Source organism: Coregonus clupeaformis, chromosome 19, assembly GCF_020615455.1.
Source record: "Coregonus clupeaformis isolate EN_2021a chromosome 19, ASM2061545v1, whole genome shotgun sequence".
Classification (NCBI taxonomy): domain Eukaryota; kingdom Metazoa; phylum Chordata; class Actinopteri; order Salmoniformes; family Salmonidae; genus Coregonus; species Coregonus clupeaformis.
This window is the reverse complement of record NC_059210.1, coordinates 29420799-29445741: the sequence shown is the minus strand read 5'-3', so window position 1 is coordinate 29445741 and position 24943 is coordinate 29420799. Positions and strand designations below refer to the sequence as shown.

The 24943-nt window shown below is 43.6% G+C and overlaps 2 protein-coding genes across 4 annotated transcripts in view; one reads left to right on the top strand and one right to left on the bottom strand.

Annotated features, from left to right (window-relative positions):
- The window catches only part of LOC121531832 (DNA topoisomerase I, mitochondrial), a 35569-nt gene extending 28087 nt beyond the window's left edge, over positions 1-7482 (bottom strand). Inside the window, exons 1-4 of one of the 3 annotated variants that reach the window (XM_041837319.2) lie at positions 7427-7482; positions 5450-5578; positions 4409-4481; positions 524-573 (exon numbers count right to left, since the gene is read on the bottom strand). In XM_041837319.2, the coding sequence (XP_041693253.1) occupies positions 524-573; positions 4409-4481; positions 5450-5565 (239 nt within the window). In that variant the 5' untranslated portion in view covers positions 5566-5578; positions 7427-7482. Of the gene's footprint in view, positions 1-523; positions 574-4408; positions 4482-5449; positions 5579-5917; positions 6042-7222; positions 7312-7426 lie in introns of those variants that run through there. The other 2 variants (XM_041837318.1, XM_041837317.2) reach the window with 2 other exon arrangements.
- On the top strand, positions 6866-24105 carry LOC121531833 (malonyl-CoA decarboxylase, mitochondrial). The gene is made up of 5 exons (XM_041837320.1): positions 6866-7482; positions 15464-15576; positions 15695-15851; positions 16030-16182; positions 22170-24105. The coding sequence occupies exons 1-5, from the start codon at positions 6931-6933 to the stop codon at positions 22710-22712; spliced, it is 1518 nt and encodes a 505-aa protein (XP_041693254.1). The 5' UTR covers positions 6866-6930; the 3' UTR covers positions 22713-24105.
- The last annotated feature ends 838 nt before the right edge of the window (positions 24106-24943 follow it).

Here is a 24943-nt window from a genome sequence, read left to right as displayed (position 1 = left end):
GTCTGTGAGGGAGAAACAGCCTGAGTAAGTCTAAGAGACAGAGTCCATAAACAGTGGATTAAATGTATGTCATTCATTTAGTCACTGTGACTGTAAGGAAGCAAAACCGATACCGTTATCTGTAGTGGATTATACCTTTCAGACCTGGCCTAAACTCCCACCATCCATCCCCTCAGAACACGACGGTTTCTAATTTATTGCTTTTCTGACAAGCCACAGATTTTTCTTCAACACAGCAGGAAATTAAATTTCCTGATAGCCAACGCTCCCTGAAAAAAGGGGAATGGATCCTGTCCAGGCTCTCGGAAATCCAAAACTAAAATTAATTTCCATCACCCTCCATTTGAAACGTTAATGGATTAAAACTAATTTCCAATGGCAGCAGAAAGGTGCTGATATGACACTTTGAGCGATATCAAGCCACTCAACTGCAACAGAAATGCTATGAGAGTAAAGCCATGCTAATTAGCTCTCTCATTAACAACATTGTTAATCAAATGCAGTCTCAGGGGAAAATGCCCACCTCACATCGTCATCAAAGCTCTCCACGCTCTCTGTTTTGACAGCCTTGACCTAATAGAGGGAAAACAGAAAAACAAGTCAGAGCTCAGCACAATTATCATACATATTAAAGACACACATACACACGTAGTGCATTCAGAAAGTATTCAGACCCATTGACTTTTTCCACATTTTGTTACTTTACAGCCTTATTCTAAAATGTATTAAAATAGTCCCCCCCCCTCCATCTACACACACACAATACCCCATAATGACGAAGCAAAAATAGGTTTAGAATTTTACAGATTTACTAACAATAAAAGACAGAAATATCAAATTTACATAAGCATTCAGACTCAGTACTTTGTTGAAGCACCTTTGGCAGCGATTACAACCTCAAGTCTTCTTGGGTATGACGCTACGAACTTGGCACACCTGTATTTGGAGAGTTTCTCCCATTATTCTCTGCAGATTCTCTTAAGCTCCGTCAGGTTGGATGGGGAGCGTCACTACACAGCTATTTTCAGGTCTCTCCCGAGATGTTAGATCCGGTTCAAGTCCGGGCTCTGGCTGGGCCCCTCAAGGACATTCAGAGACTTGTCCCAAAGCCACTCCTGCGTTGTCATGGCTGTGTGTTTAGAGTCGTTGTCTGAGGTTCTGAGTGCTCTGGAGCAGGTTTTCATCAAGGATCTCTCTGTACTTTGCTCCGTTCAACTTTCCCTTGATCCGGACTAGTCTCCCAGTCCCTGCCACTGAAAAATATCCCCACAGCATGATGCTGCCACCACCATGCTTCACCGTAGGGATGGTGCCAGGTTTCCTCCAGACGTGACGCTTGGCATTCAGGACAAAGAGTTCCATCTTGGTTTCATCAGACGAGAGAATCTTGTTTCTCATGGTCAGCGTTCTTTAGGTGCCTTTTGGCAAACTCCGAGCGGGCTGTCATGTGCCTTTTACTGAGGAGTGGCTTCCGTCTGGCCACTCTACCATAAAGGCCTGATTGGTGGAGTGTTGCAGAGATGGTTCTCCTTCTGGAAGGTTCTCCCATCTCCACAGAGGAACTCTGGAGCTCTGTTAGAGTGACCATTGGGTTCTTGGTCACCTCCCTGACCAAGGCCCTTCTCCACTGATTGCTCAGTTTGGCCAGCTCAAGGAAGAGTATTGGTGGTTACAAACTTCTTCCATTTAAGAATGCTGTAGGCCACTGTGTTCTTGGGGACCTTCAATGCAGCAGAATCTTTTGGTACCCTTCCCCAGCTCTGTCCTCGACACAATCCTGTCTCTGAGCTCTACGGACAATTCCATCAACGTCATGGTTTTTGCTCTGACATGCACTGTCAACTGTTGGACCTTATATACACAGGTGTGTGCCTTTCCAAATCATGTCCAATCAATTGAATTTAACACAGGTGTACTGTGTAAGTTGTAGAAACAGCTCAAGGATAAATCAATGGAAACAGGATGCACCTGAGCTCCATTTCGACTATCATAGCAAAGGGTCTGAAACCTTATTTACATAAGTTGTTGTTTTCTTAGTTTTAATAAAATGTGCAAAAATGTATAAAAACCTGTTTTCGCTTAGTCATTATGAGTTATTGTGTAGATTGATGAGGAAAATGTTTTATTTAATCAATTTTAGAATATGGCTGTAAAGTAACAAAACGTGGAAAAAAGTCAAGGGGTCTGAATACAGTGCATCTTTATTTTACCTTTATTTAACTAGGCAAGTCAGTTAAGAACAAATTCTTATTTACAATGACGGCCTACACCGGCCAAACCCGGACAACGCTGGGTCAATTGTGCGCCGCCCTATGGGACTCCCAATCACGGCCGGTTGTGATATAGCCTGGAATCGAACCAGGGGGTCTGTAGTGACGCCTCAAGCACTAAGATGCAGTGCCTTAGACCGCTGCGCCATACATTACCAGTCAAAAGTTGACACACCTACTCATTCAAGGGTTTTTCTTTATTTTTACTATTTTCTACATTGTAGAATAATATTGAAGACATCAAAACCATGAAATAACAAATATGGAATCATGGAGTAAACAAAAAAAGTGTTAAACAAATCAAAATATATTTGATTTTTTAGATTCTTCAAAGTACCCACCCTTTGCCTTGATGACAGCTTTGCAAACGCTTGGCATTCTCTCAACCAGCTTCATGAGGTAGTCACCTGGAATGCATTTCAATTAACAGGTGTGCCTTCTTAAAAGTTAATTTGTGGAATTTTTCCTTCTTAATGCATTTGAGCCAATCAGTTGTGTTGTGACAAGGTAGGGGTGGTATACAGAAGATAGCCCTATTTGGTAAAAGACCAAGTCCATATTATGGCAAGAACAGCTCAAATAAGCAAAGAGAAACAACAGTCCATCATTACTTTAAGACATGAAGGTCAGTCAATCTGGAAAATTTCAAGAAATGTGAAAGTTCAAGTGCAGTCACAACAACCATCAAGCGCTATGATGAAACTGGCTCTCATGAAAACCGCCACAGGAAAGGAAGAACCAGAGTTACCTCTGCTGCAGAGGATACATTCATTAGAGTTAACTGCTCCTCAGATTGCAGCCCAAATAAATGCTTCACAGAGTTCAAGATACATCTCAACGTCAACTGATCAAGAGACTGCGTGAATCAGGCCTTCATGGTCGAATTGCTGCAAAGTGACCACTATTAAAAGGACACCAATAAGAAGAAGAGACTTGCTTGGGCCAAAAAACACGAGCAATGGACATTAGGCTGGTGGAAATCTGTCCTTTGGTCTGATGAGTCCACCCGCCGTGTCTTTGTGAGACGCAGAGTAGGTGAACGGAGGATCTCTGCATGTGTGGTTCCCACCGAGAAGCATGGAGGAGGTGTGATGGTGTAGGGGTGCTTTGCTGGTGACACCGTCAGTGATTTATTTAGAATTCAAGGCACACTTAACCAGCATGGCTACCACAGCATTCTGCAGCGATACGCCATCCCATCTGGTTTGGGCTTAGTGGGACTATACATTTTTTTTCAACAGGACAATGACCCAAAACACACCTCCAGGCTGCGTAAGGGCTATTTGACCAAGGAGAGTGATGGCGTGCTGCATCAGATGACCTGGTCTCCAGAATCACCTGACCTCAACCCAATTGAGATGGTTTGGGATGAGTTGGACTGCAGAGTGAAGGAAAAACAGCCAACAAGTGCTCAGCATACGTGGGAACTCCTTCAAGACTGTTGGAAAAGCATTCCTCATGAAGCTGGTTGAGAGAATGCCAAGAGTGTGCAAAGCTGTCAAGGCAAAGGGTGGCTACTTTGAAGAATATAAAATGTATTTTGATCTGTAACACTTTTTTGGTTCATACATGACTCCATATGTGTTATTTCATAGTGTTGGTGTCTTCACTACTTTTCTACAATGTAGAAAATAGTAAAAATTAAGAAAAACCTTTGAATGAGTAGATGTCCAAACTTTTGACTGGTACTGTACATCAAACACTCTGTTCCGGACATTATTAGAGACAGACATATATTATAGTCATACGGGACAAAAACAGAAACTGCAAAGTGGTACTTTGACCTAATACAGAATTAGACTAGATAATGAAGAACTAAATAAATGTACTAAGTAAATTGCTACACATATCAAGTAACAAAGGGCTACAAAGGACCTGTGAATAACGTAGCAATTCAATCAAAAATAAAATTGTAGGATGTATGTGAAAACCCCTCTCCCTATATTGAGAGATTCAGTATGAGGATAACTATCCAGTAGTACAAATTTAAGTCACATAAGCTGTAGCGGTGGTGATTTAGGCCTACATGCTGTTGCTACTACTACAGCTGCTCCTGTTGATAGCACTACTGCCACAACTATTAAGCTACTACAAACGCACTTACAATATGTAGTGTATGATTTAAGACAGTGATTTACCTTCTGGCCCTTTTCTTTTTCTGCCTGCTGAGACCTCTCTGTGGCTTTAGTTCTTTCCTTCTTGGGCTTTGTACTGTCAGACCATCAGAACAGACGAATAGGGAGAAAAATAGGTTATTGTCATATTTCCCTCTGAGTTGGTAACCTCCAACTTAACTCTAGTCTGCCATGAAATGTCATCAGGGACTGTCACAGAAGGCTGCTGCCAGTCATGCTTACAGGTGTCTATTCTTCTCTTTCATCCCATTAATTACACACGCCAGTGATGGATGACTCTGGATTCATTTGTCTGCTCATATAATGTATCAAATATCAAGGAGAATTAATGTATTCATATAAAGATGGAGTACCCTACTCTGGTTAATGAAAGCAGGCACCCACACACTCACTCATTGTGCACACCTTGCTAGATTTACAATTGCTGGTGCAGATTGTTTGTTTGGAGACTTAATTTGTCTCCATTTTTTGCAACATTCTGCGTGTCTACACCACAGAGATGTGATGTGTATAATAATGGGAAAATGTTGACTGTTGTTTCAGTTAACTGTAATTCAGAAGTATCGAAGCCATGAAGAAAGTTTGGGTGCAGTGGGTGGAAAAGGTAGTGACTAACTACCTACATGCAAAGCCCATCTTTACATAATGAGAGATACAAAAAAAAGTGAATGCTGTAGTGAACATATGTTTCAGATTAGGCCTAGCTGGTGTGTAATATGTACTACTTGGGTCTTAGAGATAGTGAGGAAGATAAATTAATGGATGCCTATGGCTGATGTGTTACTGAGATTGATATTGCACATATTATAGGACATTGTATGTCAAATCAAATTTTATTTGCCACATGTGCCGAATACAACAGGTGTAGACATTACCGTGAAATGCTTACATACAGCCCTTAACAAACAATGCATTTATTTCTTAATAAAAAAGTAAAATAAAACAAAGAGTTGAGAAAAAATAGCAAAAGTAAAATAAAATAACAGTAGAGAGGCTATATACAGGGGGTACCGGTGCAGAGTCAATGTCACTGTCTGGACTCACCTTTTCCTAGGTGCGTCTCCACCTGAGCCTCCTTTCTTATCAGTCAGCCTCCTCGGTCTGGGTGTCCTCGCTTTGGCCTTCACTCCTTTGGCTTGGCCAACCTTCTCTCTGTCCATCTCCTACAGAGCACTGTAATACAGTCCATTCATTAGTTAGCAGAATGATTTACTAGGTACAGAATGGTTTGTTAGTTCAGATGGCAGCGCTAACATGACAAGCATTGAAGCGCGGTAAAAATGACAGACAAATTGCACACGTGCATTTTCAAAATGTCATGGGATTAGCTCTGAACAGCAAAACATATTGCGTGATGCGATGGGTTGCTAGCGCGAACAAAATATCCCGGCCACATGGATTAGCATACATACTACTGTACTATACTAACCCATATTTGCTTAGCTACGGTAGCTAGCTAAATAGCGGTGTGTGGTTAGCTAGACAATTCAATGACCAGTACCACATGCTTACCACTTCTCCTGTGCGCTAAATTTGGCCTTGACACTGATTACTTTAGCTACAAATGGCTAACTGGCTGGCTATGTCTTGGTGTACGGCAGAAATATCCAAACCGCTCTGGCGCGCTCTGTCTTTATAAAGTAGCGCGACATTTCTAGAAGTCCAAATTCAACGCTATTGACTCTGATTGGCTGAAGAAGTTAATTAGCTGGCGATCAACGCCCTCTGTCTGAGAATACGCCTTACTGCAGCTAACGTGTTATTTATGGGGTTATATTACGAAAGTACAGTAATAAAGTAAACAAGGACACTCATAGCACAGCAATAAATATGTTAAAATAATATGGTATAATTTTATCTATTTTAAATATGCACTTCTATTTGCTTTCTGACAGGCCCTATTCTAATACTCTTACGTATTATTCCCGAGTCCTAGCTTCCTCTCCCTTGAAGTAGGTTATAACTGATCTGACGACTGGATTGGCGTAAGCAAGCATTTTACACAAAACAACCACATGTCACAGTTATAGCAAGTAAACACTTTCCTCAATAATGCAGCTATCCGCATATCAGCAAACCCTGTGCTGTAAACAAAGTTGCTCTTGAAGCGCAGTGATTATTTTAATGGAGGAATTAAATATGTATTTAATAAAGTAGTATTTTAGGGTCATATACATCGTTTTTGGTTGGCTGGGTGGAATTTTCGTTTCACCATTCCTACACCTATTCACTCGTTTCCAATCCAAGCTTTCTTTTTGTTACATAATTGCTCTCCCATACACACAAGAGGCAAAGGTCGACCACGTGGAATAAAAAGTAGATTCAAAGACTAAACCTAGTATTTTGAGGTGTCATTGGGAAAACAGTTTGGATTTATTTTTTATTTTTAATAGCATTATTTCTTTCAGGCTCGGCTGTGATCGTTGTTGTACTGTCTCTTTAATAAGATACCGGAAAGGATCAGGTTGCGCACCGGGTGGTACTGGAAATATTTACAACTGTAAAGAGAGAACTTCCAGACTGCGATGATTCCCCAGCACATAATTTGTACATTGCGCAGTGGTGTGAGGTGCTGGCGATATCGAAGTGTTTTGGTAACGGCTTTACGGCTCGAGGCCTTGGACTTTCGAAGCGGGCGCTGTCGGTCTACCTCGGCGCCTGGCACTGTCAGATCCATGGAGGAAATACTGACGAGGGTTGTGGTACGGTTACCTACATACGAGATGAGAGAGAAGTCCCCTCCTCCCCCTGAATCGTACAGTGTGGAATTCATGCATTTCTACAGAAGCCTTGAAAAGGAAGAGAAGTCACAATTACTGGCAAAGCTGTCAGAAGATTTTGGTGTGGACCACAAAGGAGTTTCAGAGCTAGCAGGGATGCTGCTCGACACTCAGTTAAGGGACTTGGCTACAATATTGCAAGTAGAGGACAGGTTACGATACAGTCTGACTCCGCGCTATAAACAGTTGCTTAATCACATAAGCAGGGTTGAGGGGGGAGTGAAGTTTCTGGTGGACCTACGTGCCGATCTGCTTGAAATAATCTCATCTAAAGGAAGTGACAGTCCTCATATTCGGGTAAAGCCATTGTTTACAATATTATATGGTGGCCCGCTAATGTCAATTCCCGTAGCGCGTTTTGGAAATATTTGACAGGTGCAGCCAGGAATTCTATACAACGGTACACGTGTTTCTGTCCTTGGAATCGACTTTTTATTTATTCTGAGTATTTGGGAAATAGATAACAATAAAGATTAACACAATTGTCTGACTGCACCTGCCCAAAAACTAAAGTTCACTAAATGGAGGCAGTTCTACTGCCATAACCAGGCAAGTGTGATTGAAAATTGAAGTTCTTCCAATGGAAAATATGGAATATAACATGGAACACGTGACTTGTTTACAAACAAGCTAATAGATGACATGTTGCTATATTTAATGCCAAGAAACAAAACAGATGTAGGTGCCTTATACAATGTACCCAATGTATAGTACATTTATTTAAAACTTGTGTGTCAAAGGCAAATCAGGTGCAGGCCTAATGTACTATACTAAATAGAGGTGTTGACAAAGTTGTATGACATGGAAGCCCCATTTGACCTACATTGGTATTGGTGTCCCATTTCAACAGACTGCTAGAGCAGTTAATCTCTGATCACTTTTGCCCTAGTGAAGAAACTAGGACTGATCCAAGCATTTAAAAATCATATGGGGTAGTTTTATTTTTAAAGTGTGTCATTGAGGTCGTTCCATGTCATTTCAGCAAGCCATGACACCCACCATCTCAGATTGTTCTGAAATCGTTTCTGTAGTTAGAAACAGATAAGATTAGCATTCCTGCATCGTTATTTTGTTGAAATATAGTTTGATCGCTGAGAAATTAAGTTAACTGATTGCACCAAAATTGGCAATTTTAATTTATAGGATTCATATAATATTTAATAAATATAGTACCCATCATCTGATTTGGGCCAAACTTTTTTCTAACAATGAGTAAGACATAAGGAATCAAAATAAATGGTCAAAAGCCACCCACGAATCTAAGCTTAACAAAAATATAAACACATCATGTAAAGTGTTGGTCCCATGTTTCATGAGCTGAAATAAAAGATCCCAGAAATGTTACATACGCACAAAAAGCTTATTCTCTAAAATGTTGTGCACAAATTTGTTTACATCCCTGTTACTGAGCATTTATCTTTTGCCAAGATAGTCCATCCACCTGACAGGTGTGGTATATCAAGAAGCTGATTAAATAGCATGATCATTACGCAGGTGCTGGGACAATAAAATGCCTCTCTAAAATCTGCAGTTTTGTCACACAACACAATGCCACAGATGTCTCAAGTTTTGAGGAAGCATGCAATTGGCATGCTGACTGCAGGAATGTCCACCAGAGCTGTTGCCAGATAATGGAATGTTAATTTCTCTACCATAAGCCGCGTCCAACGTCGTTTTTAGATAATTTCGCAGTACGTCCAACCGGCCTCACAACCGCAGACCACGTGTCACCACGCCAACCCAGGACCTCCACATCCGGCTTCTTCACCTGCCGGATCGTCTGAGACCATCCACCCCGACAGCTGATGAAACTGTGTGTATGCACAACCAAAGGATTTCTGCACAAACTGTCAAAAACCGTCTCAGGGAAGCTCATCTGCATGCTGACCTGACTGCAGTTCGGTGTCATAACCGACTTCAGGGGGCAAATGCTCACCTTCGATTAATCCCGGTTTCAACTGTTCTGGGCAGACAGCGTGTATGGCGTCGTGTGGGCGAGCGGTTTGCAGATGTCAATTTGAATGCACAGAGATACCGTGATGAGATCCTGAGGCCCATTATCGTGCCATTCATCCACCGCCATCACCTCATGTTTCAGCATGATGATGCACGGCCCTATGTCACAAGGATCTGTACACAATTCCTGGAAGCTGAAAATGTCCCAGTTCTTCCATGGCCTGCATACTCACCAGACATTTCACCCATTGAGCATGTTTGGGATGCATTGGATTGACGTGTACGACAGCGTGTTCCAGTTTCCGCCAATATCCAGCAACTTCGCACAGCCATTGAAGAGGAGGGGGACAACATTCCACAGGCCACAATCAACAGCCTGATCAACTCTATGCGAAGGAGATGTGTGGCGCTGCATGAGGCAAATGGTTGGCACACCAGATACTGACTGGTTTTCTGATCCATGCCTCTACCTTTTTTTAAGGTACAGTGTCTGTGACCAACAGATGCATATCTGTATTCCAAGTCTTGTGAAATCCATAGATTAGGTCCTAATGAATTTATTTAAATTGACTGATTTCCTTATATGAACTGTAACTCAGTAAAATATTTGAAATTGTTGCATGTTGCGTTTATATTTTTGTTCAGTGTAGTTGATGATCCCTGGCATAGGCTATCTCCCCTCTCTAAACTTTTACCCACTTTACCAGGACAGAAGTGACTATATTATTTATGTTTGGCTATCACCTCAGGTGCATTGAACCTCCTATATTTACATAGCGTTGTTTCATGGAAAGGTTCCTGGGGGTAATATACAGTTGTGGCCAAATATATTGGCACCCTTGCACTTTTCTCAGAAATTCCCTATTTATTCTAAAAATATGTTTTCAATATTGCAGAACCACATTTATTTTTGTAAACTGAAGTTGACAATTTTAATTTAGAAAAAAAGATTAATGGCATCGACAAAAGTATTGGCACCCTGGAGCTAGTACTTGGTTGCACAGCCTTTGGCCAAGATAACTGCAGATAAACGCTTCTTGTAGCCATCAATGAGCTTGCTGCACCTTTCTACTTACAATTTGTCCCACTTTTCAGCAGCAAACTGTTCTAATTTTCTAGTCCATGCCATTTGCCTTTATTTTCTCAATTACAATTGTAAACTTAAGTTTTCAAAAATAAAATTGGTTCTGCAATGTTGAAAATCTAATAACAAGGTGTGGAGACAGTTTTTTTCCATTTCAACTTATATCAGAAGAAAAAGGGAATTATTTAAGAAAAGTGCAAGGGCACCAATATATTTGGCCACAACTGTTTGTGCCAGCTGTTTAAATATCTATAGAATCAGATTTTTTGCTCCCATCACTCTCCCATCCCTTATTGAGGCAAGTTACCAAGTTGTACCCACATCAGTCTGTCCGACAAAGGCCTCATTTCATATAGAACATATTGTTCCCTTTTCTCCATCTTGGGTGATGTGGGACGTGGAGGTGAAAGGGCATTTGCACTGAATGTGAACATTTCTTAAAACTGGACAATCTAATTGGTCATCAATTGGGAAATGCTTGCTCAGCTTGACTCAGTTTACCAGCATCTTCCCGCAGTTATTATTTGGCCTCTTATATATTAGTTAACTCACACAGGGATTTGTTTATCCATTTATGTTCTGCTTCACCAGCTCTTTACCTGTGTTTGAGAAAGATGCTAAGTATGATGTACAGTATTTCACCCAGAGGAGTTCCTTTAAAAAAGGTGGCACTGTCAATTCAGTAGGCGAGAATAGCTGTACTGTACACAATGTCTCCCTTACTTTGGGGAAAGAAAATTGGGGTTTAAATGGAATAGGTGAGAGTAAAATAAGAGCCTCTCACCTACAATGTGTCCGTGGGAGGAAAGAAAGAGGTATTCATAAACATAATAGTAATTAAAACCGCAGCGAGTCAAGCAGAAAAGTGATTTTAAAAAACTATGAAATATCAAATGGGCCTTATAAAAGTTCTGAATTCTCAAGACTGCAATTACCAAGGTTCTTTAGAAGTGTCACTTTGAATTCTACAGTAGATTTGTTTGTTTCTATCGATTTTGTATTTTCTCTCACCGTTTTTTATTCTTCTTTACCTATGCACAGAATTACCTGGGAGGTGAGAGATTAGGAAAATAACAGGGATTCATAATATACTTCTGCTGTGACTTCTGTTTACTGGTCCCTTACATTTGACAAGTACATTGGTTGTGGTTTCTCAGAGGCAATTTTAGCCTAAGTCTGTCACATGTCATCTAGGCCTACTGGAGCAAAAGGCACATAGTGTAGTAGGGGCTGGGAGGCTGTCCTGTTGCACCCTGGAAATGTTGAATGCACAACGGAATAACTTTGGCTTTGGTTCCTGTTTCATATGCATCACAGTTTCGTTATGGTTCTCTTTGTGCATGCAATACTAGCAACTGTGTCGCAATGGTGCAAATTCCAAATCAATGTCTTCAATGGCATATACTGTAACACTAATTTCTCATTTTACTGGTACAGCGCCAATGAAAGAAAATTAAATTTTCTATCAAGGATTAGAATCTCACAAGCTTTTTTTCAAAGGCTCACATTATTGTCACAGCCATTCAGACTAGAGAAGGGGGGTTAAACAGTTTTATTTCAAGGTCTTTGATTCCTCAGCCTCTTCTCTTGCTCCCCTCTACTTCCATGTCACTAAACCTGACTATTGCGACTCTTCCATTTCAAAGGTTTTCATCTGCCGCAAGGTCAATGAAATGCAGATTTGTCCCTGAGTTTTTCTTTTCTTTTGTGTGACTAAGAATTGGGAGCTTCTTTAATCCAGAGGCAAGGCGGCAGCTGCGGTTTTATGTGTCGACATGGCATGATATCTTAATGCTTTTTCAGGGTTTTTCATCAACCTCAAAATTATTTATTTGCTCCTGTTATCAGATTCTAAGTTTGGCTTTTTCTGGTGTGAGTGATCAAAGACACATAAACACACACTCTGACACACTTCAAATGTGCTGTTTTGTAGAAGTTTTTGGCCCTGGGGGATATGTGGTTGCCTGGCTACCCAAAATCCTTGCTCCGGCCAAACGCTACGTCACACCCACGGATGTTAGTTTCTTCTCCACAATGAGGTACAGTATGTAGCGAACATAGAGCAGCAGAAGAATTCAGTTGAGTGTATTTCCAGTGTGAAATTCAGCTAGATAAGTAAATATGTAAGGGTGGGACAAAACGTAAAAAAACGAAGAAAAAAAAAACGCAACATGTAAAGTGTTGGTCTCTTGTTTCATGAGCTGAAATAAAATATCCCAGAAATTGTTCATTCGCACAAAAAGCTTATTTCACTCAAATTTTGTGCACACATTTGTTTACATCCCTGTTCGTGAGCATTTCTCCTTTGCCAAGATAATCCATCCACCTGACAGGTGTGGCATATCAAGAAGCTGATTAAACAGCATGATCATTAAACAGGTGTACCTTGTGCTGGGGACAATTAAAGGTCACTCTAAAATGTGCAGTTTTGTCACAATGCTACAGATGTCTCAAGTTTTGAGGGAGCATACTGTCTGCAGGAATGTCCACCAGCGCTGTTGCCAGATAATTAAATGTTCATTTCTCTACCATAAGCCGCCTCCAACGTTGTTTTAGAGAATTTGGCACTACGTCCAACCGGCCTCACAACCGCAGACCATGTGTAACCACGCCAGCCCAGGACCTCCACACCTGGCTTCTTCACCTGCGGGACCGTCTGAGACCAGCCACCCGGACAGCTGATGAAACTGAATATTTCTCTGTAATAAAGCCCTTTTGTGGGGGAAAACTCATTTTGATTGGCTGGGCCTGGCTCCCCAGTGGGTGGGCCTATGCCCTCCCAGGCATAGGCCCACCCATAGGCCCACTCAGTGCCTGCAACCTGGTTCAGGTTGTCAGTCAACCTACCAGGGTAGTTACAAAAGTACAGGAATGAAATCATCAACATGTATTGACCACATCTTTACTAATGCTGCAGAAATTTGTTTGAAAGCAGTATCCAAATCCATCAGATGTAGTGATCACAATATAGTAGCCATATCTAGGAAAACCAAAGTTCCAAAGGCTGGGCCTAATATTGTGTATAAGAGGTCATACAATAAGTTTTGTTGCGATTCCTATGTTATTGATGTAAAGAATATTTGTTGGTCCGTGGTGTGTAATGAGGAGAAACCAGACGCTGCACTTGACACATTTATGAAATTGCTTATCCCAGTTACTAATGAGCATGCACCCATTAAGAAAATGACAGTAAAAACTGTTAAATCCCTGTGGATTGATGAGGAATTGAAAAATGGTATGGTTGAGAGGGATGTGGAAAAATAAATGGCAAATAGGTCTGGCTGTACGACCGATTGGCAAACGTACTGCAAATTGAGAAATCATGTGACTAAACTGAATAAAAAGAAGAAGAAACTACACTATGAAACAAAGATAAATTACATAAATAATTATAGTATAAAGCTTTGGAGCACCTTAAATGAAATTTGCGGCAAAAAGGCAAACTCTGCTCCATCATTCAGTGAATCAGATGGCTCATTCATCACAAAACAGACTGATATTGCCAACTACATTAATTACTTTTTCATTGGCAAGATTAGCAAACTTAGGCATGACATGCCAGCAACAAACGCTGACACTACACATCCAAGTATATCTGACAAAATTATGAAAGACAAGCATTGTAATTTAATAGCAGACAATATTGGCACTCCTATTTGCCATATCTTCAATTTAAGCCTATTAGAAAGTGTGTGCCCTCAGGCCTGGTTATTCCCCTCCTTACGGATAGTAAAGCCCCCTTTACTGGCTCAAATAGCCGACCAATCAGCCTGTTACCAACTCTTGACCAGATACAATGCTATTTTACAGTAAACACATTGACAACAGACTTTCAGCACGCTTATAGGGAAGGATATTCAACAAGCACAGCACTTACACAAATGACTGATGATTGGCTGAGAGAAATCGATGATAAAAAGATTGTGGGGGCTGTTTTGTTAGACTTCTGTGCAGCTTTTGACATTATCGATCATAGTCTGTTGCTGGAAAAACTTGTGTTATGGCGTTACACCCCCTGCTATATTGTGGATAAAGAGTTACCTGTCTAACGGAACACAGAGGGTGTAGTGGTCTAAGGCACTGCATTGCAGTGCTAGCTGTGCCACTAGAGATCCTGGTTCGAATCCAGGCTCTGTCGTAGCCGGCCGCGACCGGGAGACCCATGGGGCGGCGCACAATTGGCCCAGGGTAGGGGAGGGAATGGCCGGCAGGGATGTAGCTCAGTAGAGCATGGCGTTTGCAACACCAGGGTTGTGGGTTTGATTCCCACGGGGGGCCAGTATAAAAAAGAATGTATGCACTCACTAACTATTTTAGTGCACATTATTATTGGCAGGTACAGTGTTTGGCTGTTGACTTGCCAGGTGCTGCTGTAGATGGACAGAATAGAGTACGTCTAGCCTTAACTCGGTGTGAGTTTATGCAGGTATAATGGTGTGGATTTGTGTGTTTCCCTCTGAATGTGTGTACTGTTTGTTTTTTGAGAGAGCCTTTCTCTGCTATAATGAAGTCAGATCCTTGGAGGAGGACTATACCCTGCTCATATGGCAATGTGTTTATTGAAGTAGGAGTCCTATGTCTCCCCATATACAGTACTGTAGGCTCCAGATCCACCTGTGCCATCGTCACTACCAACATATATAATAAAAACAAACAAACGCCCAGGAGAACATACACCAACAAAAAGTAGGCCTTATATAGTGTAGTAGATGATCATGGAACTACAGGATTATGTGACAGCCATGCCTTTGATACCAGCCTGCGAGGGACGCTAGGCTGAATGTTATTAATGCTGCTGTCAGTCACTAGATCGTGTGATGACAGTCAGGTCTACTCTGTAAATTATACTTAAGTGAACTGATTGAGCTGTTCACAGTGTTATTAAGGTGACACTAGTTACAGATTGAGAAAAAAAGAACACCGTAAGCACTATGGCAGCTCATTTTCAGTGTGCTTAAACCATTTGGATGACATTAGTCAGGTGCTGGGACTGGGAGTGTGGTGCTCTGAGGCACTAATATGCTTTAAATTATCACTTTAATCAGTAAGCAAATGTTTTTGTTAATAGGTAAATAGAAATAGCTTATTTGTGGCAGTTCTGTTTGTGTTTTAGGGTCAGCCACACTGTAGCCGCTACATCCTGTATTTGGATCTTATTAGTCTCTCTCATAACTGACTAATTATCAAGTAACTGGCCAGAGCACACAGGAGCTTTACCTCTGGGTTCTGATGTTGCAGGACCTGAATGGCACTCTGAAGAGTCTGCTGTCGGAGTGGTTCTCTGTGGGTCTGCTGCGTCTGGAGAGGATCACCTGGCAGTCCCCCTGCGAGATACTGCAGAAGATCAGCCAGTAAGAAGCCCCTGTAGTACACACACACACACACACACTCACACACACACACTTATAGCTCTACAGTATGCACACACAAACGCTAAACCCATGTCTGACTGTGTGTATGTCCTGGCAGGTACGAGGCTGTCCACCCTGTGAGGAACTGGACAGATATAAAACGTAGGGTGGGGCCGTACCGTCGCTGCTATGCCTTCACTCACGCTGCCATGCCAGGGGAACCACTGGTCGTCCTGCATGTGGCACTCACAGAGGATATCTCTGATAACATACAAGTGAGAGGTTTTATATGGAAGACCTGGTTTATTGAATATGAGAGAGAATGCAGAAATTGAGACGTTTGTTTAGCTGTTATGTAGAGTCATTACTGTTCCTCTTTTCAGTACACGAGACCACAATTTGATAATAGACTGGATGTCTGACTCCAACAATGTTGTTTCTCTTGTCCCATAGAGTATCGTGAGAGAGTTGGCTACCCTGGACATGGAGGAGGATGTGAACAAGGTCAATACAGCAGTGTTCTACTCCATCTCCTCCACCCAGGCTGGCCTACAGGGGGTGGAGCTGGGGAACGTTCTTATCAAGAGAGTGGTGCGGGAGCTGCAGGTGGGTGGAGAATGACATCACATCACCACTGTATCAATGAGCAGGCTGACAGGGAAAGTCGGACTGGGCCTCCACGTCTGAACACTATGGAACGTTTCCTGAGTCAATCAGCTGTTCCGCTGCGTCATAATACGTGATTTATTAGCCATCTCCAGGGTCAGAGTCTTTTACGCTATGAATTCCATTCTCTCCAGACTTCCACCAACTTCTTAGAACCACAACCACTCACGACACCCCAAGCACTTCTGGCCATGGCCAATAAACACATGGCAGTCAATCACAACAGTAATTCAACATGAGCTGAAGGCTATTTCAGTGTGGGAAGAGTGGTAATTATGATAAGATAGACATTTCTTGTTATATAACCTAGACACGCTCTTTTTAACCTAGACAAGCTCTTTTTAACCTAGACAAGCTCAATTAAACGAAATACTCTCACAGTCCTTTATTTCTACCTGCATGTTAGGTTTGTGTTTGTGGGTAAAGAGCGGATTGCGGCAGGATTGAATGCCCTTCTCCACATATCACCCAAGATAGACAGAGGAATATTGACATTTCAGCGGTCAGACCGAATCATGTGGAGAGGAGAGGAGAGGAAAGCACTCCGTGTCAGGGTGCTCCAGCTGTAGCTCTTATTAAATGATTGGAACACTGAATGGAAAAACAAGAGCCACTCAACTTGATGGATTTACAGTGGGGGAAAAAAGTATTTAGTCAGCCACCAATTGTGCAAGTTCTCCCACTTAAAAAGATGAGAGAAGCCTGTAATTTTCATCATAGGTACACGTCAACTATGACAGACAAAATGAGATTTTTTTTCTCCAGAAAATCACATTGTAGGATTTTTAATGAATTTATTTGCAAATTATGGTGGAAAATAAGTATTTGGTCAATAACAAAAGTTTCTCAATACTTTGTTATATACCCTTTGTGTCACACTCTGGCTCCAAGGACTGTGTGTTAGAGCCAGGGTGTATTTCATTTGGTGGTGTTGGGTTGGGTGAGTTTCATTTGTTTGTGTTTTTGGTGATTGGTTAATGACTCCCAATCGGAGGTAACGAGTGTCAGCTGTCGGCTCGTTATCTCTGATTGGGAGCCATATATATTCTGTGTGTTTTCTCCTGTGTTTTGTGGGTTATTGTTCCGTGTTCAGTCGTGTCACTGAGGACTTCATTATCGTCATTTGTTGTTTTTTTACGTGGTTGCTTTATAAATAAAGTCATCATGTTCACTCCACGCGCTGCGTATTGGTCCGCTCCTTCCGACGATCGTGACAGAATAACCCACCATAAAGGAACCAAGCAGCGCGTCCAGGAACAAAGGGTCTGGACATGGAAGGAACTGGTGGAAGGTAAAGGGTCCTGGACTTGGGAGGAGATCCTAGATGGTATGGATCGCCGACCATGGAACGAGACGGTGGAGAGGCGACGGCGAGAGGAGCAACGGCATCAGCAGGGCCATCATCGTCGGAAGGACGAGAGGCAACCCCAAGAAATTTTTTGGGGGGGGCACATGGCTTGGGCGACGGAGCAGCAGGAGGCTGCCACAAGGCAGAGTCAGAGGGCTGCCAGGTTAAGGGGGCTGACGGAGGCAGAGAAGGGACGGATTCAGTGGGCTACCAGGTCAAGGGGGCTACTGGGTAAAGCAGGGAAGGAAGGTGTTGAGGCACGGCGTGAGGTACTGGGGTGTGTAACCAGTTCGGTCCGGCCCGTTCCTAGTCCCGAGGTGCAGCCAGTAGTGTGTGTTCCCCGTACGGTACGGCCTGTTCCGGTCCCTCGCACTAAGTGTAAGGTGCGCGTCGCCAGCCCGGTTCGGCCTGTTCCTGCCATACGCACCAAGTATGCGGTGCGCGTCGCCAGCTCAGCCCGGCCTGTTCCTACTCCACGCACCAGGGATACGGTGCGCTTCGCCAGCCCAGCCCGGCCTGTTCCTACTCCACGCACCAGGGATACGGTGCGCTTCGCCAGCCCAGCCCGGCCTGTTCCTACTCCACGCACCAGGGATACGGTGCGCTCGCCAGCCCGGCCCGGCCTGTTCCGGCCACTCGCACCAGGGATACGGTGCGCGTCGCCAGCCCCGCCCGGCCTGTTCCTGCTCTCCGCACTAGGCGTGAGGTGAGTCCCCAGGGTCCAGCATGCCCTGTTCCGGCTCCCCGCACTAGGCGTTATGGGAGTCCCCAGGGTCCAGCATGCCCTGTTCCGACTCCCCGCACTAGCCCCTGAGATGCGTGTCCTCAGCCCGGTACCTCCTGTTCCGGCACCACGCATCAGGCCTACGGTGCGTCCCCAGGGTCCAGCATGCCCTGTTGCTTCTCCCCGCACTAGCCCTGAGATGCGTGTCCTCAGCCCGGTACCTCCTGTTCCGGCACCACGCACCAGGCCTACGATGCGCCTCAGACGGCCAGAGTCTGCCGTCTGCCCAACGGGGCCTGAACTGTCCGTCTGCCCAACGCCGTCTGAACTGCCCGTCTGCCCAACGCCGTCAGAGCCTTCCGCCAGACAGGATCAGCCAGAGCCTTCTGCCAGACAGGATCAGCCAGAGCCTTCTGCCAGACAGGATCAGCCAGAGCCTTCTGCCAGACAGGATCAGCCAGAGCCTTCTGCCAGACAGGATCAGCCAGATCCGTCAGTCGGCCATGAGCAGCCAGATCCGTCAGCCAGCCATGAGCAGCCAGATCCGTCAGCCAGCCATGAGCAGCCAGATCCGTCAGCCAGCCATGAGCCAGCCAGCCAGGATCCGCCATTTAGTCAGGTGCTGCCCCTTAGCTCGGTGTTGCTCCTTATCCTGGTGCTGTCCCTTATCCTGGTGCTGTCCCTTAGCCTGGTACTGCCCCTTAGTCCGGTACTGCCCCTTAGTCCGGTACTGCCCCGTAGTCGGTACTGCCCCTTAGTCCGATGCTGCCCCTTAGTCCGGTGTTGCCCCTTAGTCCAGGTGGGGTTAGTTGGAGGGTGGTCATTGGGAGGAGGCTACCGAAGCAGGTTGTGACTGCGGTGGGGTGGGGATCACGACCGGGGCCAGAGCCGCCACCGGGGACAGACGCCCACCCAGACCCTCCCCTAGACTGTATGCTGGTGCGCCCGGAGTGCGCACCTTTAGGGGAGTACTGTCACACTCTGGCTCCAAGGACTGTGTGTTAGAGCCAGGGTGTATTTCATTTGGTGGTGTTGGGTTGGGTGAGTTTCATTTGTTTGTGTTTTTGGTGATTGGTTAATGACTCCCAATCGGAGGTAACGAGTGTCAGCTGTCGGCTCGTTATCTCTGATTGGGAGCCATATATATTCTGTGTGTTTTCTCCTGTGTTTTGTGGGTTATTGTTCCGTGTTCAGTCGTGTCACTGAGGACTTCATTATCGTCATTTGTTGTTTTTTTACGTGGTTGCTTTATAAATAAAGTCATCATGTTCACTCCACGCGCTGCGTATTGGTCCGCTCCTTCCGACGATCGTGACACTTTGTTGGCAATGACACAGGTCAAACGTTTTCTGTAAGTCTTCACAAGGTTTTCACACACTGTTGCTGGTATTTTGGCCCATTCCTCCATGCAGATCTCCTCTAGAGCAGTGATGTTTTGGGGCTGTCACTGGGCAACACGGACTTTCAACTCCCTCCAAAGATTTTCTATGGGGTTGAGATCTGGAGACTGGCTAGGCCACTCCAGGACCTTGAAATGCTTCTTACGAAGCCACTCCTTCGTTGCCTAGGGGGTGTGTTTGGGATCATTGTCATGCTGAAAGACCTAGCCACGTTTCATCTTCAATGCCCTTGCTGATGGAAGGAGGTTTTCACTCAAAATCTCACGATACATGGCCCCATTCATTCTTTCCTTTACACGGATCAGTCGTCCTGGTCCCTTTGCAGAAAAACAGCCCCAGAGCATGATGTTTCCACCCCCATGCTTCACAGTAGGTATGGTGTTCTTTGGATGCAACTCAGCATTCTTTGTCCTCCAAACACGACGAGTTGAGTTTTTACCAAAAAGTTCTATTTTGGTTTCATCTGACCAAATACTTATTTTCCACCATAATTTGCAAATAAATTCATTTAAAATCCTACAATGTGATTTTCTGGAATTTGTTTTCTCAATTTGTCTGTCATAGTTGACGTGTACCTATGATGAAAATTACAGGCCTCTCTCATCTTTTTAAGTGGGAGAATCTGCACAATTGGTGGCTGACTAAATACTTTTTTCCCCCACTGTACATAGCTGGGAGGCTTGTCTGAAAGGTTGAAATGGTCGTATCCTGCAATAATGACATGCAAAGAAAATGATAATGAAAGCCTTTATTTATTGGAATCTTTATTTATAGTAAATATGGACTCAAATGTTTTTCAAGGGATTTTTTTATGTGAGGGTAGTTGTTAGTCTGGTAGAGTATAAGCTTGTAGGATAAGAGTAGGTAGTGTGTGTCTTGTTGAATTGTACAGTAGCCCTATTCAATTGCATTAGTCCTGGCCTCAGTATTCTAGCTTCTCCATTGTTCAATCTGCACTCTTGACATTGGTGAATCGATCTATGAAGTTCTAGGGATGTACATTGTTCTGTAAGACTTGAACTTTTTATCTGTAGTCACGATTCCATCTGAACTCAGCGGATATTGAATTGAAGCAGAAACATGATTTTGTTTTACAAAGCCTTTTCTTGTGACCGATTAGTTCTGGCTTTATCCTGAGGTCATCCTGATAACCCCTCATATCATTTGGACAAAAAACAAAGAAAGTTGACACTGTGACTGTGTGCAGTGCCATTGCGGTGTTATGCCCCACATTAAGGGCAATATAACACCTCTACGGCCACTGAGGGACTACTACAATGGATGGATGATGGGGAGGGAAAGAGAAGGTCACAGTGTGATTTAGGAAGTAGGGAGGAGGATCCCGTTGTCTTTCAGCATTACACTCTAGAGACGTTTCTGTCTCCCTCTCATTTTGCCTGTACTTCTTTCTCTGTGGATTGCATGTCTGCCCTTAGCCTGCTGACCAAGGCTTTACAGTAAATTGAACTGATGAATAGAAAGTGACCTCTTGACATGGTTATCCTCAGATCCACTGACTCGTGTGATGGAAGTACAGAGGAATGAATGAGAAAGAGGGAGAGGGAGGGAGAGAGAGGTAGAAGGAAAGGCCCACTCCAACATCTGCCTCCAGGGGTTGTCTGACACACTTTGCCTCCTCTGCTGCCTCCTGTGAATCAACACACCACACAGCTCTGTACCTTATCAGCCTAGACAAGCAAGAGCCAACATAACAGAGAGGGAGAGAGAGAGAGGGCAGGTAAAAGAAGAAAGAGAGGGCAAGGAAGAGAACTTGTGAAGAAGGGTAAGAAAGGGGGGAGAGAGTGAAACGTAGGCGGCAGGCAGTATGTGATGATGGCAGAGAGGGACTAGGGACCAGAGTCAAGAGCTTGGAAGGTATTAAAAGTGAGAGAGAAATGGAGGGCAGGGTAGAGCGAGAGAATGAGGGGGTCATCCATCTCTATCAAGCCCAATGGCAGATATGTGGAGATGGAGTTGATTGGTGCTGTTGCTGTGTGTTGCAGTGGGAAACAAAGCTGTTTGTATCTGATAGGTAGTTCAATGAGCTCAGCTCCTCTGAGAGACACTGGGGTATTACATACATTTTACATTTGAGTAATGTAGCAGACACTCTTATCCAGAGCGACTTACAGTTAGTGAGTGCATACATAAAAAAAAAAAAAAAAAATCATACTGGGTTCATTATCAAGTGTTTGGAAAATGCATGCCCTTGGACAGTCAATCATGGTCAGTTGGGAATATGATCAGGTCCAGAACATTTAAATTCGACAGGATGACAATTTATCATTGAACATATAATATCCAACCTATCTTACCCTTTCCTTAATGTAACTTTTTCATACCTTTTTCATGTACTTTTCTCTCCGTAATACCTCATTGGTATTGTTCATTAACTGGTGTAGACAAAGTCATTTTAGACTGAGGCGGTCTATCCTCTCTGTCTATCTTTTTGCAGAGTGAATTTCCCCACATGTCCCAGTTCTCCAGCCTGTCTCCCATCCCGGGCTTCTCCTCCTGGCTACAGGGCCTGCTCAACCAGCACCGGAAGGAGGGCCGCATGGAGCTGCTAACTGACCGTGAGTGGAGGGAGGTGGCAGATGTCACAAACACAACCCCTGATACCAACACCCTGGATGCCCTGCGTAAGCTGATCAGCACTGGCGAGTGGACCCGCTCCGAACGCCTGGTCCTAGTCCTTGAGCCCGCACTGATGCGCCTCTGTGCCTGGTACCTCTACGGAGAGAAGAGGCGCGGCTACACCCTCAACCCTGTGGCCAACTTCCACTTGCAGAACGGCGCCACCATGTGGAGGCTGAACTGGCATGCAGACACCAGCCCCCGGGGAGTGGCCAACTCCTGTGGCATCATGGTGAACTACAGATACTTCCTGCAGGAGACCCCTTCCAACAGCGCTGCCTACATGCACAACAAAGTCATCACAGCCACAGAGCAGGTGCTGGGCTTGGTCTCACAGTTTCAGAAGAACAGCAAACTCTGATCTCCATGGACATACATGTACACCCACACACACACTTGGTATCAAAGATGCCTGACTTTACGGCTCTGATCTAATGTGCCAAAACAAAACACGTTGAAAAACATTGAGACAATTTGTGGAACGATATTCATTTATTTTGTTCTTTTCTTTTTGCAATCTAGCCCATGTAGCGCATGGATTTTCCTCTCCCTTCCTGGGGTGGGTATGTGGTGTTATTATCTCTGATAGACTCCCGGTGTTTTATGGTGTGTGAGACTGCAGCTAATGAAGCGAGAGACATTTATCAGGCCGTGCAATGTTTCTGCTTGACAATGTGTGTGATGCTGTAGCACAGCAAATAGGCTGCAGAGCTACTGGAATAAACCATGTTTTGATTCTTTCATTTGGTTGATCTGTTTAGCTTCAAAGAGGCGTGTGCGTGCGCGTGTGTACGTGCAGAGCCGGGCAGGCTAAAAAGAGAACAGACACCCACATTGTATAGAATTATGTACAGCAATACAGTACCATATTATTATCTCATTGTCTCGGCCCTGATTATCACCCTACAATCTCTACTAATCAGTTAATTACTGATGATCAATTAGGCTATTCTTTAATGAGTTGTGCTCGCAAGAGATTTAACATTATGAATTTAATTTACAGTATATATAGAGTTGGTCCTTTTCTGCAAAAGGCTAAGTCATATTTCACACCAAAATGTGTTCAGTAGCCATGGCTGACACCATAGTCCTTGCAGAGGGTGTTTGAAAATGTTTGCTACCTGCCACCACTCACTCCCCCTAGAGACACATATCTGATGTACTGCTACACCAAAGTACTGAACCAAGTGGGACTCATATCTGCCCCCACTCTATTGTTTTGAAAGCCTATATCACAGCAAGTTGACTGTGAAATTACATTTTATCTCTCAGAGGAGCCAAACTTTTTTTCAGAGCCAGCCACACAGTGTCCCAGAAACTAATGAAGTGAGAAATAAAGTTTAAATAAATGGATAGATTTATGGTATTCACTTTAAAGCCGGGAAGGAAATCAGTGAACATAAAAGGACACTGTTTAAAGGATGCCCTTGAGAAAGCATTCCTCTCGTGAGACAGATAGGGAGGGTGGACACCTGTGAGGAGTACAAAGTCCAAAGCTGTCACACCATTCCACAACCATGGATGAGAGTTTCCATGGAAACAACAATGACATGTCCCTACCTTTCCACTAAGCAAATAAAATATTTATTGGAAAAGTTGTCAAAGAACTGGAGCACTGAGACAAGAGATATCACAACATTGCACTTCCACTTTATGTCATTAATTGTCAGACAAGGGAAAAGAGCTATAGAGCATGTACATGTGCTTGAATTGATTTGATGTGTGAATAAACATGTCAGTTGTGTTAATGTAAATTTAGTGTGAAGGGTATATATTTATGTGTGTGTAGGCAATGTATGAATGAGTGTGTGGACATGTTATTGCCTTCATTATAGGCTGATAAATTCCATTTGAATAGAGCACTGCATGAGAGGGGATCATCTTAGAAGCACTTTTGAATCCTGTAGAAAAGCAGATTTATTCTAGGTACCGCTCAAAGAATGACTAGACCTGTCAGTCACAGCATAACATTCGTATTGAAGTCCTGTAGACATCTCACTCTCGATTCAGAATCCAGCTCATTTGGTACACACTATTTGCTGCTGCTTCAACACACACAAGCGCAAACGCACACACACACACATATTTCTTTAACAGCACTCAAAGGATGATTACTGACTATGACCACTATGGTAAACCTGTTTGGAATGGAAACATACAGCTTGTGGTTTCATCAATATTAGGGTAGAAGGCTTTCCTTTTGCAACTGAGTCGTACAAGGTAAATGTGTTGGCATAAAGATGCAGATGTGTTGTGAAATATGAGGCACTGCTGGCCACACTGACAACCTGGAGATATGTCACAACATTCTAATCAACACGCCTCCAGCCTCCTGCCAAATGCACATTAACATTTAAGGGCCCATTTGTTAATAAGCAATTACAGCCAGAATTGATTAGTAGCCACTTTACACAATTTTTAATGGCTTGAATATGCCATTACAGTTTGGCAAGGTACACAATCTACAAGGTTATTTTCCCATATCACAGCACATTTGGACAGCGCATACATCAACCCTCATGTTCCTGCTCTTGATATGAATATTGGGTGTCTAACATGAAATATAGTGAAAATGAGAATGAGCTGAACATA